Consider the following 12,914-nt stretch of genomic DNA (forward strand, 5'->3'; position numbering starts at 1 on the left):
CAGAAGAGGTAGACGCCACTCTGCAATTGTATTTAGATTGATAACATCAGAGAGTCAGGGAGCTGGAACAAGGGTTATACGAGGTCTTTTGCCACCAGGTCACTGGTTTGAATCTGACTTAATTCAGTCTTCACGACCAATGCTCTCTCCCTGGAGAGAAAAGTCTRGAAAAGACTTCAGGTCCTCTCTGTGGCTTTCCTACAGAATGTCYAATGTGTTTCCTTATGGTATTTCCATTCCATTCTTGCTGAACACCTTCAGAGCAGCAGCTTGTGTACCTTCTGCTGACCTGCAATGCCAACAGCCCTACCTAAGCTTACAAATCTCAGCTGCTTTATTCCTGCAGGAGCGATGTAACTCCTGGCCAAATGCTAAACCAAGTAATGGGCCGCTTCCCTCATGGAAGGACATGCAGTCATTTCTGAGACCTGATCTGAGCCAAGATCACCCAACATTGCTGTGACTGCTGCAGCAGGGAACCTGGGACAGGAGTTTCTCTTCATGGCTTGTCTCAGTCTCCTGGCCTGCCATTCATAGTATTTGCAAAAGCACTGAAATTGTGAGAAAATAAGGAACAATCCAGCAAAATTTCTCTCCTGCTTCCCAGACCTGCCTTTATATTTTAAAGGAGGGAAGGCCTGATTTCAGCCTTCTCATTGCAGGGAAGAGTTAAAGTACTGTCAGAGCTGTTACACATGGCTCCCGTAGGTCCCCCAGGGGAAGAAAAGCCGTTCAGGCCTGAGCCAAGACCTCTCCCCACAGACCACTCTGCTCATATAGCAACGAGAACAACAAAAGTGTCTGTTTGTATACGGCAAACCACATGAGACATCTTACGTTTTGACTCGCCAAGTTCCTATCTGACAGTTTAGACTTGCTTCTGTGTCTTCACACCTYGTGCTGCCTCCAGACTTGCAGCAAAGAAGGGCACTCAGTAAGGCGTGAAGGCTTGGTTACCTCTGCCAGCAGTGCAGAGGCTGTGATGGGAGCCAGGTGCTCAGTGTGCACCRGTGAAGACGGCCCTTAGAAGTGGCATGAAGTCAGTATGGCAACTAAACACGTGTAAGCCTTCGCCAGGTTTGTCTGGCACTAGCCCTTTCATGGGACATAACGTATGTCACCTCTACGCAAAAAGCAGAGTGCTCTTCCCTGAGATCTGCTGGTCTCACACACCTAGCTTTTCCCTTCGTCCACATCACAGGCTGCACCCAAGAGGTGTAAGAAAAAATCTTAGTAAGTCTGAGGTACCTTGCTGGTCAAGTTAAAGAAAATTGAAGTGTGATCTTCAGTCACCTTAAATTTATTTGGCACAATTCTGATATTATAAAAGGTGCTTGTAACTCCAAAAAGTATTATAGACAATGAGGTATCTTTTGGGCAACCCCCTTACGATCTTTAGGTGGGGAATCACTGCTAGTGACTCTTAATACAGATAAATAAGACACACTGGAAAGAAAAATTGTTGTGAATCTATCAGACCAAATCACAGCGTGTTTACCCTTAGGCAAGAGCTCCCTGAATGTTCACTTACACTGTCTCCGTGAGGCTGCAGGGCTGCCACTGCCACTCGATCTTTGGGTCAGGATTCCCGCTTACGGTGCACTGGATTTTGTGTTTGCTTCTTAATTCCACTCGCTCAGTCTTATCAAAATCAGTCTCCTTTTCATAGATTTTGGGTCTCTCTAAAGAAAAAGGAAAAAAAAAAGAGTTTATATCCATGCTAGTGTTATTGTTTCCATCAAAGGTCTTGAAACGAACAGCGATGATACAGTGAGGTTGCTGAAGCTGTAGGACAACTACCAGCAATGCTGAAACTCTTCGTTCGCGGGAACGCGGGCACTGGTTTTAGTGTTTCAGCAAATGCTGAAACGCTGCCACATTCATCCTAATTGCTTTCAAATGTCAAGGACCTTCTACATGTCTAGAAAATGTATGCCAGGAGACTTTTATTGATTTGGGACTGCAGGATCAGGCTGTTAGTCTAGGTACTATCGACAAAATAGCATTGAACTTCTGATGTCACCACGCGAGAGGAATCTTATCAAACAGCTGGTGCTCTGCAAGATCRCTACCATTGTGCACGTTCTCCCAAGGGTCTCTGCAAAAAAAGTCTTTTTCATCGGGAAACGTTGCTTACCTCTTCCGTTTCTGCGTAACGTGCACTGGATGGCGGAAAGCAGAATGCAGGGGAGAAGTGGTGCGGAGAAATCACTTGCAGAGTAATGCCAAAAATTCTCCCCAAGAGCGGAACCATTAAAAATGTCGCTGTGTTATTCACATCTGGAGGGGTTGCAAGATCACACCCTTGGACTGGAAGTCTCACAAGAACAAACTTTTGTGTGACACTTTCAGTGCTGCTCACTGCCAGCAGGAAAGAAATGCTTTGTCCCATCTACTTCCAGCTCCCACGGGAACATGCAAAAATGAGAAATAAGGCTAAAAAATCCCCAAAGTGAACTGAACTTTTCCTAACCTCGGAGAGGGTGGGTTTGAGTTTGGGGTGAGAGCTCAGGCTCTTCCCTTATGCAGACAGCTCTGCCCATCCCTGGCCGTATCTCTTTGTCTGCTTCTCATAACAGGAAATCACACAGATTTATTGGTCGGGGTCCCTCCRTGGAACACCTCTGCGCAGCCGAGTGCGGCTGCTTTACGCTGAGGGCTTTTGACAAGTTGGGAAGTGAATGTAGATTAGATTTCTATTTTTYGGGTTAACTTATTTTTTCTCCTGTCAAGGAGGCCCCAGATATGTAAATACGAGTTACTGCCCACCTCATCAATCTTGAGCCCTTTCGCTCCCCTCCATTTTTTCCCCCCTCCAGCCCTCTACTCTTATGAGAGAACTGACCAGTCTGATCCCATGTCTCAGCGGGATCCGCACTTTCCATTTCTCCTGGTTGCCAGGTCAGATTTTGAATGATCTTCTGACCTCACCATTGCCTGAAAATGTATCAGCCTTCCCTTCTTCACYAGATGAAAGAAGGAGTATTGAGTGTAACTGGTGCAGCCATACCCTAATTCCCATGCTATAGTAAAACCTCAGCTGCTTTGAAGAGTCTACATTAGGTCCTAATTAGTGTTTCACTTAAAAAATCCRAATGACTGGCCTTGCTTGGTTTTAAGATGGACAGCACTGTTGTGCTCTGCTTTGCTTTTTGATCCCGTTTGGTTGCGTTTTGTTCTCCTTCTGCTTGCAGACGATGTTTCAGACCTGGAGTAGGGTTATCTTTGGTGAAGGAGGAGATCAAGGAGGCAGCAGACAGGGTGGCTGGGGACCCTGGTTCTCACATCTTCATCAGCACCATGTCGCTGCTGGGTCCCAAAATGTCCTGCTGACCAAAGGCTTAGGTTTGTGTGTGTATGGCCAGTTCACAGGACAAATTATTGAGACTAAGGTTGAACTTCCTTGTAAGTAGCATCTCATTTCCCATCACTAAACTATTCCAGATCATAAAAATCATTCTAAAAAAACTCCACAGAGGTAGAAGCACATTTTTCATCATCCCAGACATTTTTCCTTTCAGTCTCGAATCCTTTGTTCAGCATGTCTGGACTGAACTCAAAAGCATGATTTTCACCCAGAAGAAGAGGCGCTAAGTTCAGTGTGAAAGGTTACTTAAGTGTTATGTTTTCTGGGTTGTAAGAACAAAGCTTTACTCRCTTAGGGGGAGAGAGAGTATTGTGTATGTGTTTTTGTGTGAAAGAATATGAGGGGAAAGGTTTGRTTATTACCTTTGAATATTAGAAGAATTTTTTACACTCTGAGTGAAATGATGAACACATTGACTGTYACTTAAATCATCTTTCTAAGAAAGAAATAAAAAATTTAACTTGATCTAATTAAAATAAGAACATACATGAGTGACAAATGAATTCCTAATTCCGCAGTTACTTTACTGCATGGCACTATTAAATATTGCTTGAATCCGAAAATGAGTCAAAATGATTCATTTAATGAAATAATAGTAATTTATGAGGCTTAAGCAATTATTTTCTTAAACCTTGAGGGGTTGGCTAAAAATGCCTCCCCAGCATTTCTTTCGCAGTGCCACATAACGCAGTGAGTGTRGGGTAGTGGCTGTTGTGGGAAAGGCACTCAGAAATCGAGGCAAGTTGTACGCTTTTCTTTCTTTCACCACAAAATGGGTAACAGTAGTAGGGGTCATTCTGCAAATGGCTTCTCCGATGGTTTTGAAATCTTTAAAGCCCCTTCTTTGTGTTTTTAGGGACATCAGCATCGGCCCAGTGTGCCTCAGGTTTGTGATGTGGAGTGTGAGATACTCTAATGTCTCGCACAAGGCGAGTTTCAAGCCCGAGTTAGGCGAACCTGATCTTGGGTGTGCTGTTTTGCACTGACGTTTTGATTTTTGAGCTGAATCGCTGGACCCTTGAAGTCTTAGGAGTGGACTGGAATCACTAGGGTGTATGTATTGGACTGAAAACATTCAGAGGCTCTGCAGACTCTCCTGGGTGTTTTACCTCTTACAGTGCCCATTGATTATAACGGATGCATTTCCAGTCGCTTTGCTCTGTCGTGCAGCATCTTATTTACAGAAGTTGCCTCTATCAGTGGTGGAAACAGTAGGATCTACCAAGTGAACTGGTTTCCTMAGATACTGGCCTTTTAGACTTACTCAGACTGTAAGCAGATAATTGACTCCGTGTGCTGGCATCCGCCGCTCTCTTGCCTGCAGAAAGGCTCTCCACATTAGCATGAYGGGGAGTTTTCCCTAAAGCCAGTGATTATCTAACGTACACCAAGCAGCGTATTTCTCAGACAACCCTCTCCCTCTTCCAAATGCTGCTTTGCTCTCTCTTTCACGTTTGCTTACTGAGCAGTGCGGTGGATTATGCAGGAACTCGGTGCACCTTTGCTCATCTGCAGGACGGGGGGAAGGCCTGGGGTACATATCCACTTGTAACCACTGCCACAGTCCAAGTATATTTCTGGTTGCACCTTGAATTATGCATCTCAAATATGGGTTTCATCACACATGCACATTTGCAAGAGTATTGCTGGTTTTTAAGCATGCAAAAAATAAGCTGTTGAGAATTGGGCGCTTTAGCAGGTATTGGGAGTAATGGCACTCACAAAAGCTGAGTAAACAAGACAAAGCCCTGCAGTGCACCAAGTGCAGCGCAAAATCCTCCTTTCTCCTTGAAACTCTGCAACTGCGCTGAGAACATGACCGACAGCACCCTCAGCTCCCCAACCTCGCGCTCACCAAACAGCTCCCCAGTAGAGCCTTGCTCCCAGCCGGCAACTAGTGCTGAACTGCAAGGAGAGACCTCTAAATACACCTCATTCCTGCCCCAAGCATCCCTCGCCATCCCATTTCTTGCTTCCCCCTTGCTCCCAGAGATCTGCCTGCTTACTTCTGTCCTCCCCTTCCCATCCCTTGGCTTTTGCCCTCCCCATGCTAAGTTTTCTCAAGCAGAAGCCAAACAAATCTTAAAAGCTTTCCTGTCCGTGGCTGCTCTTGGAGTGTGCAATGTTCAGGTGGCTCTGAATGCACTGAAACAAATGGGGGTTTTGTCCTCTCAGGTTTAAAGTGTGATCGTATCCCCAACTCTCTTTGCAGAGGTGCAATTGCTGGTGTGAGAGCTGACCTGAATAACTAAAGACTTCCCTGCTGCCGCGCTGTGAAATGCAATCAAAAGCAGTTCCACTTACTGCAAATTTAAATTTATCAGCATTATGTAAATCTCACCTTATTTTCTAGAGCAATGTTTAGGCTTTGGGCATTAGAAGTAAATAATATGTATGATGATTGGGACACCTCCCCCTGATCACAGCTTTTGCAAAAGGTTCTTCGGTCTCCAAATTCGTGTTATTATGGGGCTGCACACTTGCCACCCAAAGGAGCACCCAAATATAGAGGACAGCCCATAAAACATCTCCTGGCTTTCTGTAGAGAAGCTTTGCTTTGCTTCCAGTGTCCTCTTGCTCAAGTGCTGTTTATGCACTCTCCCCACTACACTCTCAGCTGGGTTTCAAAAAAATCTTTTCACATTAGGCACATCGTTAAAATAACACGGAGTGGTCCAGCAAAGCATTTAGACACAACCTTACATGCTCACTTGGACAAGGGCTTCATTAAAACTAGCGACAGAGAGGCAACTTGTTTCCTATTTGTCCTTTCTGTTGCCCAAAAGCAAAAATAATTTGCACTTCAGAATCTTTCCTCTGAGGGTTACACAGTACTTTATGGAAATACAAGCTCTGCAAGCTGAGCTAGGTGAATATTCAGTAAGATAGATAGGAAACTCATTAATGCAAGTTTGGAGTGGCCAAATGATGTGGGAAAAAAGAGGGTGAAATTTTCCCCCAAATCAAACCAGTTTGTGTTCAGTTTCCAAGAGATCTGTGTGGTTTTTGTTACGGGCCATGGGTGCCAGGAGGGTGAATGCCCATGGAGCAGAAACCTTCAGCGCGAGGCTGTAGGGACGGACAGTAGGAAAATCACAGGGAGCTCGACCCACCCTACAGGGACTTCTGTGGCTGAAAACAGAGTGTAACTTGGTTTGGGGTTTTCCAGCCTGGTACTGTCACTTTTAAATGCGTCTCCTATATATGACGCTATAGCATGACAATATATATTCCTCCATAGGAAGAAGGCCGTCCCTCTTTCAGTCGTGCACCGCCTCTTCCCAGATCTATCGGTCATCCTTGATGCAGCCAACCTTGGGGGAAAAAAGGGTTTTCTTCCCTCCTGTCTGTCTCTCCCCTTCTTATTTTTCATGCCCAAGCAGAGTTCAAAAGCAAAGTGCGTAACGATGAGCTGCTTAATTGCTAGCAGAGCAGGCAGTTTGCGAGGAGGTTTTGTCTCTGGTCCTTTGCATGCTTTTCAAAAGGAAAAAACCCACTAGTTAATCTACCTGAGGCTTGGCTCAGAGACAGCGTGGAAACCATGTGCTGCCGCTTTCCGACTTCCTCCCGCTGCTCGGGGTTGCAAGGCTGTCAGGGACTGCTGCCGCACGGACCCGAGCTGCGTGCTTTGGATTTTTCTGGCACATGTCCGCAGGCCCCCACCTTCCTCTTCCTAAAATTGCTTTGGCTACTGCTAACAAAATGAAAATACCTCATCTGACTTCTTCATTAGGGGCTCTCCCGGGAGAGCACGGGGGCTGACGGGAGGCCGGGCTGCGGMGCTGCAAGTGTGCAGGGATCGCCTGATGTCAGTGAGAAAATTCTTCATAACTTGCTAAGACTCAGCGTGCCGGAAAGGCTCGCGCAGCCTGCTGGTGCGGCGACAGTTTTTCTTTCCTCTTGCTATCTCCCAGAAAAAGTCGGTCGCCTCGCTCCCGCCTGCGAGGGGTGAATGAGATGTCAAGGACAGCTTGGAGCACTGTATGGTGACGGGTCTCTGCGCTCGCTCTTCTCAACCSAACGTCCGCCCCACCCTGAGTAGCGGCCACATCCAGTGCCGGCCGGGCCCGGGAGGAAAGCAGAGCCGTGGGCTTGGGGAGCAACTCACGGGAGCAACGGTTGGATGGAGACAGGCTCTGTTTTATTTTGGGATTTCTGGTTTGCTTGGCTGGCCTGCAGGATGGAAAATAATATCTTCTATTTTGACTTTTCCTGAGTGGGTCCTCCTCCAAGGAGCCACACAGGAGATGAATCTGCTACACAAAGGAAAACCAGACCTGGCAGCATTTCCAAACAGGCAGGCAAGGCGAGGGCACATCAGTTTCTGYAGTCCTGCTTCTCCTGTCTGGCTCAGTCCTTTAACCTCATCGTCAGTTGTGTTGCACGGATAATCCAAACCAACGCGTGCTTCTCACAATCCAGCAACGTCCGAAGAACCAGGTAGGAAGGAGCTGGGCTGACTAGGCAGCAGGCCACCCTACGCCTCGCTCCGTCTTCTGGAGCGAGTTCTCGCTCGGAACAGAAAGCGAGGGATAGCCGGCGTGAGGAGAACTCCCMGTGCACCCCTTTCATTTCAGCCCTTGCCCAGGAGAGAGGAGTTCGGAAGGAGCCTGTGAATTACTACTGCTTATGGTACGGGCTATTTCTAGCACTTAATCCTGCACTCCTGCAAGAGCTTGGGGGATCAAGGACTGTGCGAGGGAATGTAATTTCAATTGACCAGAGCAGCAGGAACCCAAAGCAGTATTTGCTGGAAGAGCCTTGAGGCAGCACAGGAAAGAAACTCAGGCACAAAGCAGAAGGACAAAGTGGTGAAGGAGATTATTCATCCCATCATTTTAAATTCACTCAGGCTTCGATACAATCTTCACTCACAACGTGGTGGTCAGAGCATGCTGACTRCTCCATAAAGTGCTCAGCAAGAACCCTGATACATGCAGATGACTTGTGCAAGGGTGAGAATGAAATGCAGCCTGCTTGCCCATAAATAGATTTAGGGCTTTTTGTTTATGGTTTGTTCTGAAGCTGCTTTGTACTCGAGCCTGGAATAACTCTTTTCTCCCACGTTTCTCCTCCTTGGATGCCTCGGATGTGCAGTCACCAGCTGTTTGCCAGGATTGTCCCTTCTCCTTGCTCCCTCCCCTCCAAATTCTTCAGGACTTTATTTTCTTGGGGCTTTCTCAATAAGAATTTAATCAAACAAAACAAAAACACAGCAACCCGCCGTTCCTTGGACAGTGTTTGATGTGTAAATATGTAAAGAAGGAGCATTTTGAAAATGCAATCAGCTACCTCCTGGGGACTTGAGTCCAATGAGCCAACCTGACTCCGCAAGGGAGATATGTGCTCCTGCGAGATTAAATTCCAGCTGCAGTGGGAACACGGGTGACCAGAGGCACAGCTAAGCCACTTCTTAAAGAGACATTTTTTGAATAGCAGTGGGATCCTGGTGGCCAGTCTCCTCCAGGCSAGGCAGCAAGCACACACGTCCATGTGCCACGTTCCTGCATATTATCAGCCAGGTCCCAGCCTTGCGCAGGCATTGCTATGAGTCCCTACCCAGAATTTTGTGCCTCAGTTTTGCTGACACTCTGCTCCCTGCAGATGCTGTTCAATTTTACGGTCATTTCAAACTTGGGGGGAAATAACTTCCTAATATTTCACTCCTTACCATGGAGTGAAATCCCTTGTGCACACAGCGTGTGTGCACAGGGAGTGCGACTCCACAGAAAGCCTGCGGCAGGGCTGGTCTTCCGGCACGGTAGGAGGGAGACGCTGCATATACGCTCCTGGCTTGCGGGGGTTACGCTGCTCGCTTCTTATCTCGTTCTCATCCCCTCTAAAGGGGCCTCTTCCGCTGCCATTATTATCGAATAAAATACACTGCAAAATTCATACAGAGCATTTTGATGAATAAGAGATCAGCTGCTATTTATACTTTGATTGTGGACAACAATTCACAACACTACTAACTTCCAGCTTCCCCTACACCTAGTTCAAAATGACGGCGATGGCTTTGCCACAGCACACTGACTGCCGGTTATACCTTCTGCACCGCTCAGGACCACTAACGACGTAGTATTTTGAAGGGACTCGCAGGACAGGGGGTTGTATGCTCACTTATAATTTCCTCAGGGCACTGTCCCTTTGCAGACAAAAGAAAATACATCCAAATAACATTTACTGCCTCATCTAAAAGCCTATTTAAATAATTTTCCATCTTCTCTTTAATGATACAGAGGAGGACTCACACCGCCCACAGATGCAGCTCTGAAATTTAGAAGACTGGCCCTGGCTTTGGTGGTGGTGGGGGACATACCATAATGCTGTTACTCAAAAGAAATGTTACTTCTCCTCGGTAGTAGTGAGCTGGTACATAACCAGCCCTCAGCACGAGGCTTATCCAGAGCTGGATTGCTGCAAGCACCATCTTTTAGATGTAACATAAAACTGATGCTCCTACCACTGTGTTCACTGCAAGGCCAAGAGGATTTTTCATTAATGCTGCTAATCCCTGTGTTCAAATTGCAGCTTCAGTAATTCCATTCTCTCTATGGCTCAAACTGCAGACATTAAAACCTCCCCTCTTCAAACAGGGCCATTTCCAGCTCAGAGGTGGTTGTGTTTCAGTAGCGGGCAAGGTAATACCTGCATAAAAATGCCTAGAAAGCTGAACTCCTATTTGGCCACATKCATTTGGACAAAATGACCCCCCCTTAGGTCGAGCACTTCAGAGCACGTTGGGTTAGTGCTGCAGAGAAGAGCCTGGCAAAGGCAATATAGATTTCCTGGATGTTTTGTGTCATGCCTGTCCTCCTCAGTGTTTGCAGCCACTAGCTTAAAAAYAGTGGCACTCTTTGGCAGATATTTTCCTTTGCATGTTCTTCGTTTCTGGGATGATCTATTGTTACCAAAAGAGAAACATTTGCTGCTTATTCGTCTTCAATATGCAACACCTTCTCCAGGCAGTAACATTCCTGCAGGTACTGGACTTTGCGAGCCTGAGAAATGGTATTTTTGCAATGCAATAATTATTCCTGCTTAAAGTCTCTGATGCTCTTCTTGGAGAAGGGCTACCAATGAGCACCATGCTAGGCATGCACTGTGTGTGAGAGAGACAATACCACATGCTTGTACACACACTAAAGATGAAAGGCTTGTACTGTAGTTTATAGCAAGGGATGGTTTAATCCTGAAATAGCATCTTGTTCATGCAAACAAGGTCTGTTTGTTTTTTTTCATATGCCTATTTGGGGAATGGCTGCTTTTCAACTAAACATTCTTTTTTGCATGCAAACACTAATATTTACCTTGACAGGATGATTTATTATCATTCCTAATTTTCTCTTCCTTTAAATGTTTCCGTTCTCAAACAAGACCACAAAACCATTTTATGGATAAACAACCTCGAGTGAGCAAATTACTGCAGCTTAACACATTACTGCTCATCAGCTGAGCTGCAGTTGCTGACCTGAAACATACTTGTAGCTCTCTCCACTCCTAAATTATACACCTTAGTTTATATCATCATTGAGCTGATTTAAGCTAGGATATCTTATTTAGCATTTCTACTGGGTGCAATGTGCCCAAACAGCCAGCTCTCCATTCAGTTAGGCATTATTTCTTTGTGAAAGGTGAAATGAGAAGAACACAAATGCTGGAAGTTGCATGGTACAGCAGCACATAAGTGATACAAAACAGGACAATTGAGAATATTTTTAGGTGTGAAGAGAAAAAGGAGAAAAGAATTCACGATAGAAAAGAAAACAAACCTGCATCAATAACTTCATTTATCTCACTGCTTGACTGAACCTCGGGAAATACAAAAGAAAGCAGAACCAACTTCTTGTTGAACTACTATTTGGACTCATGATTCAATCTCTCTGCTCCCAAATTCAATGGTTTAAAAGAGGCAGTGGATGTTCAAAGAGACAATGTGGCCCTGTCTTTCATTATCCCAGCAAAGGAGATTAATAAATGTGATTCCAATATCTATTGTTCCTCTGTGTCAAATGAACCTGCTTCAGTGCACACAGTTTACTTGAGTTTTCCCAGGATTCCCTTGAAAATGACCCTCTCTCAAATACATGAAATACAGACTTAGAAAGTATTTCCATAGCAGGATGATTGAGAGACATAAAAGACAAGGTAGCTCATCTAGTTCCTTCCATCAGCCCTTTTGGGACTTTCCTATCCCAACAGGATGTTCTCTAATGCTCTGTCCAGTCTAGTTTTTAATCTCAAGGGATAAGATTTCCACCAGTTTGGGGAAACTATGACCCCATCTCCAAGAGCTCACTACTAGATACYGCCTCCAAAACTCCTCTTAAAACTATGTTTGTCTTTGTTCATTTTCAAGCCATTTCTGCTTCCTTCTGCAGAGGTACTGTCCTGACAAAACGGTCTTGCAGTCTACTGCTGAGGTGCAATATCTCAGTGGAAATTAAGTGGTTATCACATCTGCTTTACATGCAGAAGGTTCAAGCCCTAGTGGAATCAGCACCAGGAAATCTTTGGGAGGTTGGACTAGATGATCTCCAGAGGTCCCTTCCAACCTTACTGATTCTGTGTGATACTCTGTGTGACTTTAGAAGACCTAGTTTCAGGTTATCTTCTCATGTCAGCTCCCGATTTGGGAATGCCCATGATCATACGCTCTAAAATCTAGGGTATATTTGAAAATGAGGTGGCTGATGTAGTAACTATTGCTCTCCATGTTGTGCAGCAGTCAGCATTCCAGAACACTGTWGAGTTCATCCAGGGTGTGTTCCTCGCTTGCTTAGCCTTGGCAAACCCTTTCTGAATGCGTGTATGTCTCCGAAACAGCCCACCTCTGTTGCACTCTGACATAGACCGCTCATCTTCCCAGTTCTAACGCACTAATGTCAGCCTTCACTCACTTCTGCTTTGTGCTGAACTGAACTCTAAAAAAGATCAGTCAGCCTATTCCAATGCTGTATCAGCTCATATCAGCTAGACATGGGAGAATGTCCCCCATTCCTGTTGACTGGTAAAATTGGATTGCACAAAAAATGAGAAAGAACCTAGTAAAAGTTGTTATAAACATGCAGTCCTTACCTGTCACTACCAGCTGCATGGTGAGGTTCTTGTACAGGCCGTATTTTGCATTCCTCAAGACGATGGTGTAGTTTCCAGCATGCCTGGGTCTCACATCTCTTATGCCCAGTCTGTACCTCACTGGATCTGGCTCATAACAAGTGTGGTTATCCTTGATCAGTTTGCCATCTTTGTACCTGTTTTGAAAGTCCCATCAAGACTTATCATGTGTTTGCATGTTAGCCCTCAGAAAAACCGACTGTTACCCCAATTAGAATGTGTCATTCTTTGGAAACAGCAAGGAAAATACAGCTCTGTAATCATTGTTTGAATTGAATGTCTATTCCTTTTATCCCACCATACCAAGACTGATTGAGTAGCATCTGCAGTGCTATGAGATGGCTTCATCCAACAGACAGGAGAAGGATATTTTAATGGATCTGAATTAACAATGCCTCTTGCATGCTCAATTATAACCAGAAATGTGCAT

General features: G+C 45.4%; 1 protein-coding gene across 1 annotated transcript in view; it reads right to left on the reverse strand.

Annotated features, from left to right (window-relative positions):
- The window catches only part of LOC146584664 (vascular endothelial growth factor receptor kdr-like), a 180,655-nt gene that overhangs the window by 62,563 nt on the left and 105,178 nt on the right, over positions 1-12,914 (reverse strand). The window contains exons 9-10 of the mRNA XM_085324289.1: positions 12,446-12,621; positions 1,532-1,682 (exon numbers count right to left, since the gene is read on the reverse strand). Coding sequence (XP_085180415.1) covers positions 1,532-1,682; positions 12,446-12,621 — 327 coding nt within the window. The remainder of the gene's footprint in view (positions 1-1,531; positions 1,683-12,445; positions 12,622-12,914) is intronic.

The sequence above is a fragment of the Rhea americana genome, unplaced genomic scaffold (assembly GCF_003343005.1).
Source record: "Rhea americana isolate MKP2758 unplaced genomic scaffold, rheAme1 scaffold_90, whole genome shotgun sequence".
Taxonomy (NCBI): domain Eukaryota; kingdom Metazoa; phylum Chordata; class Aves; order Rheiformes; family Rheidae; genus Rhea; species Rhea americana.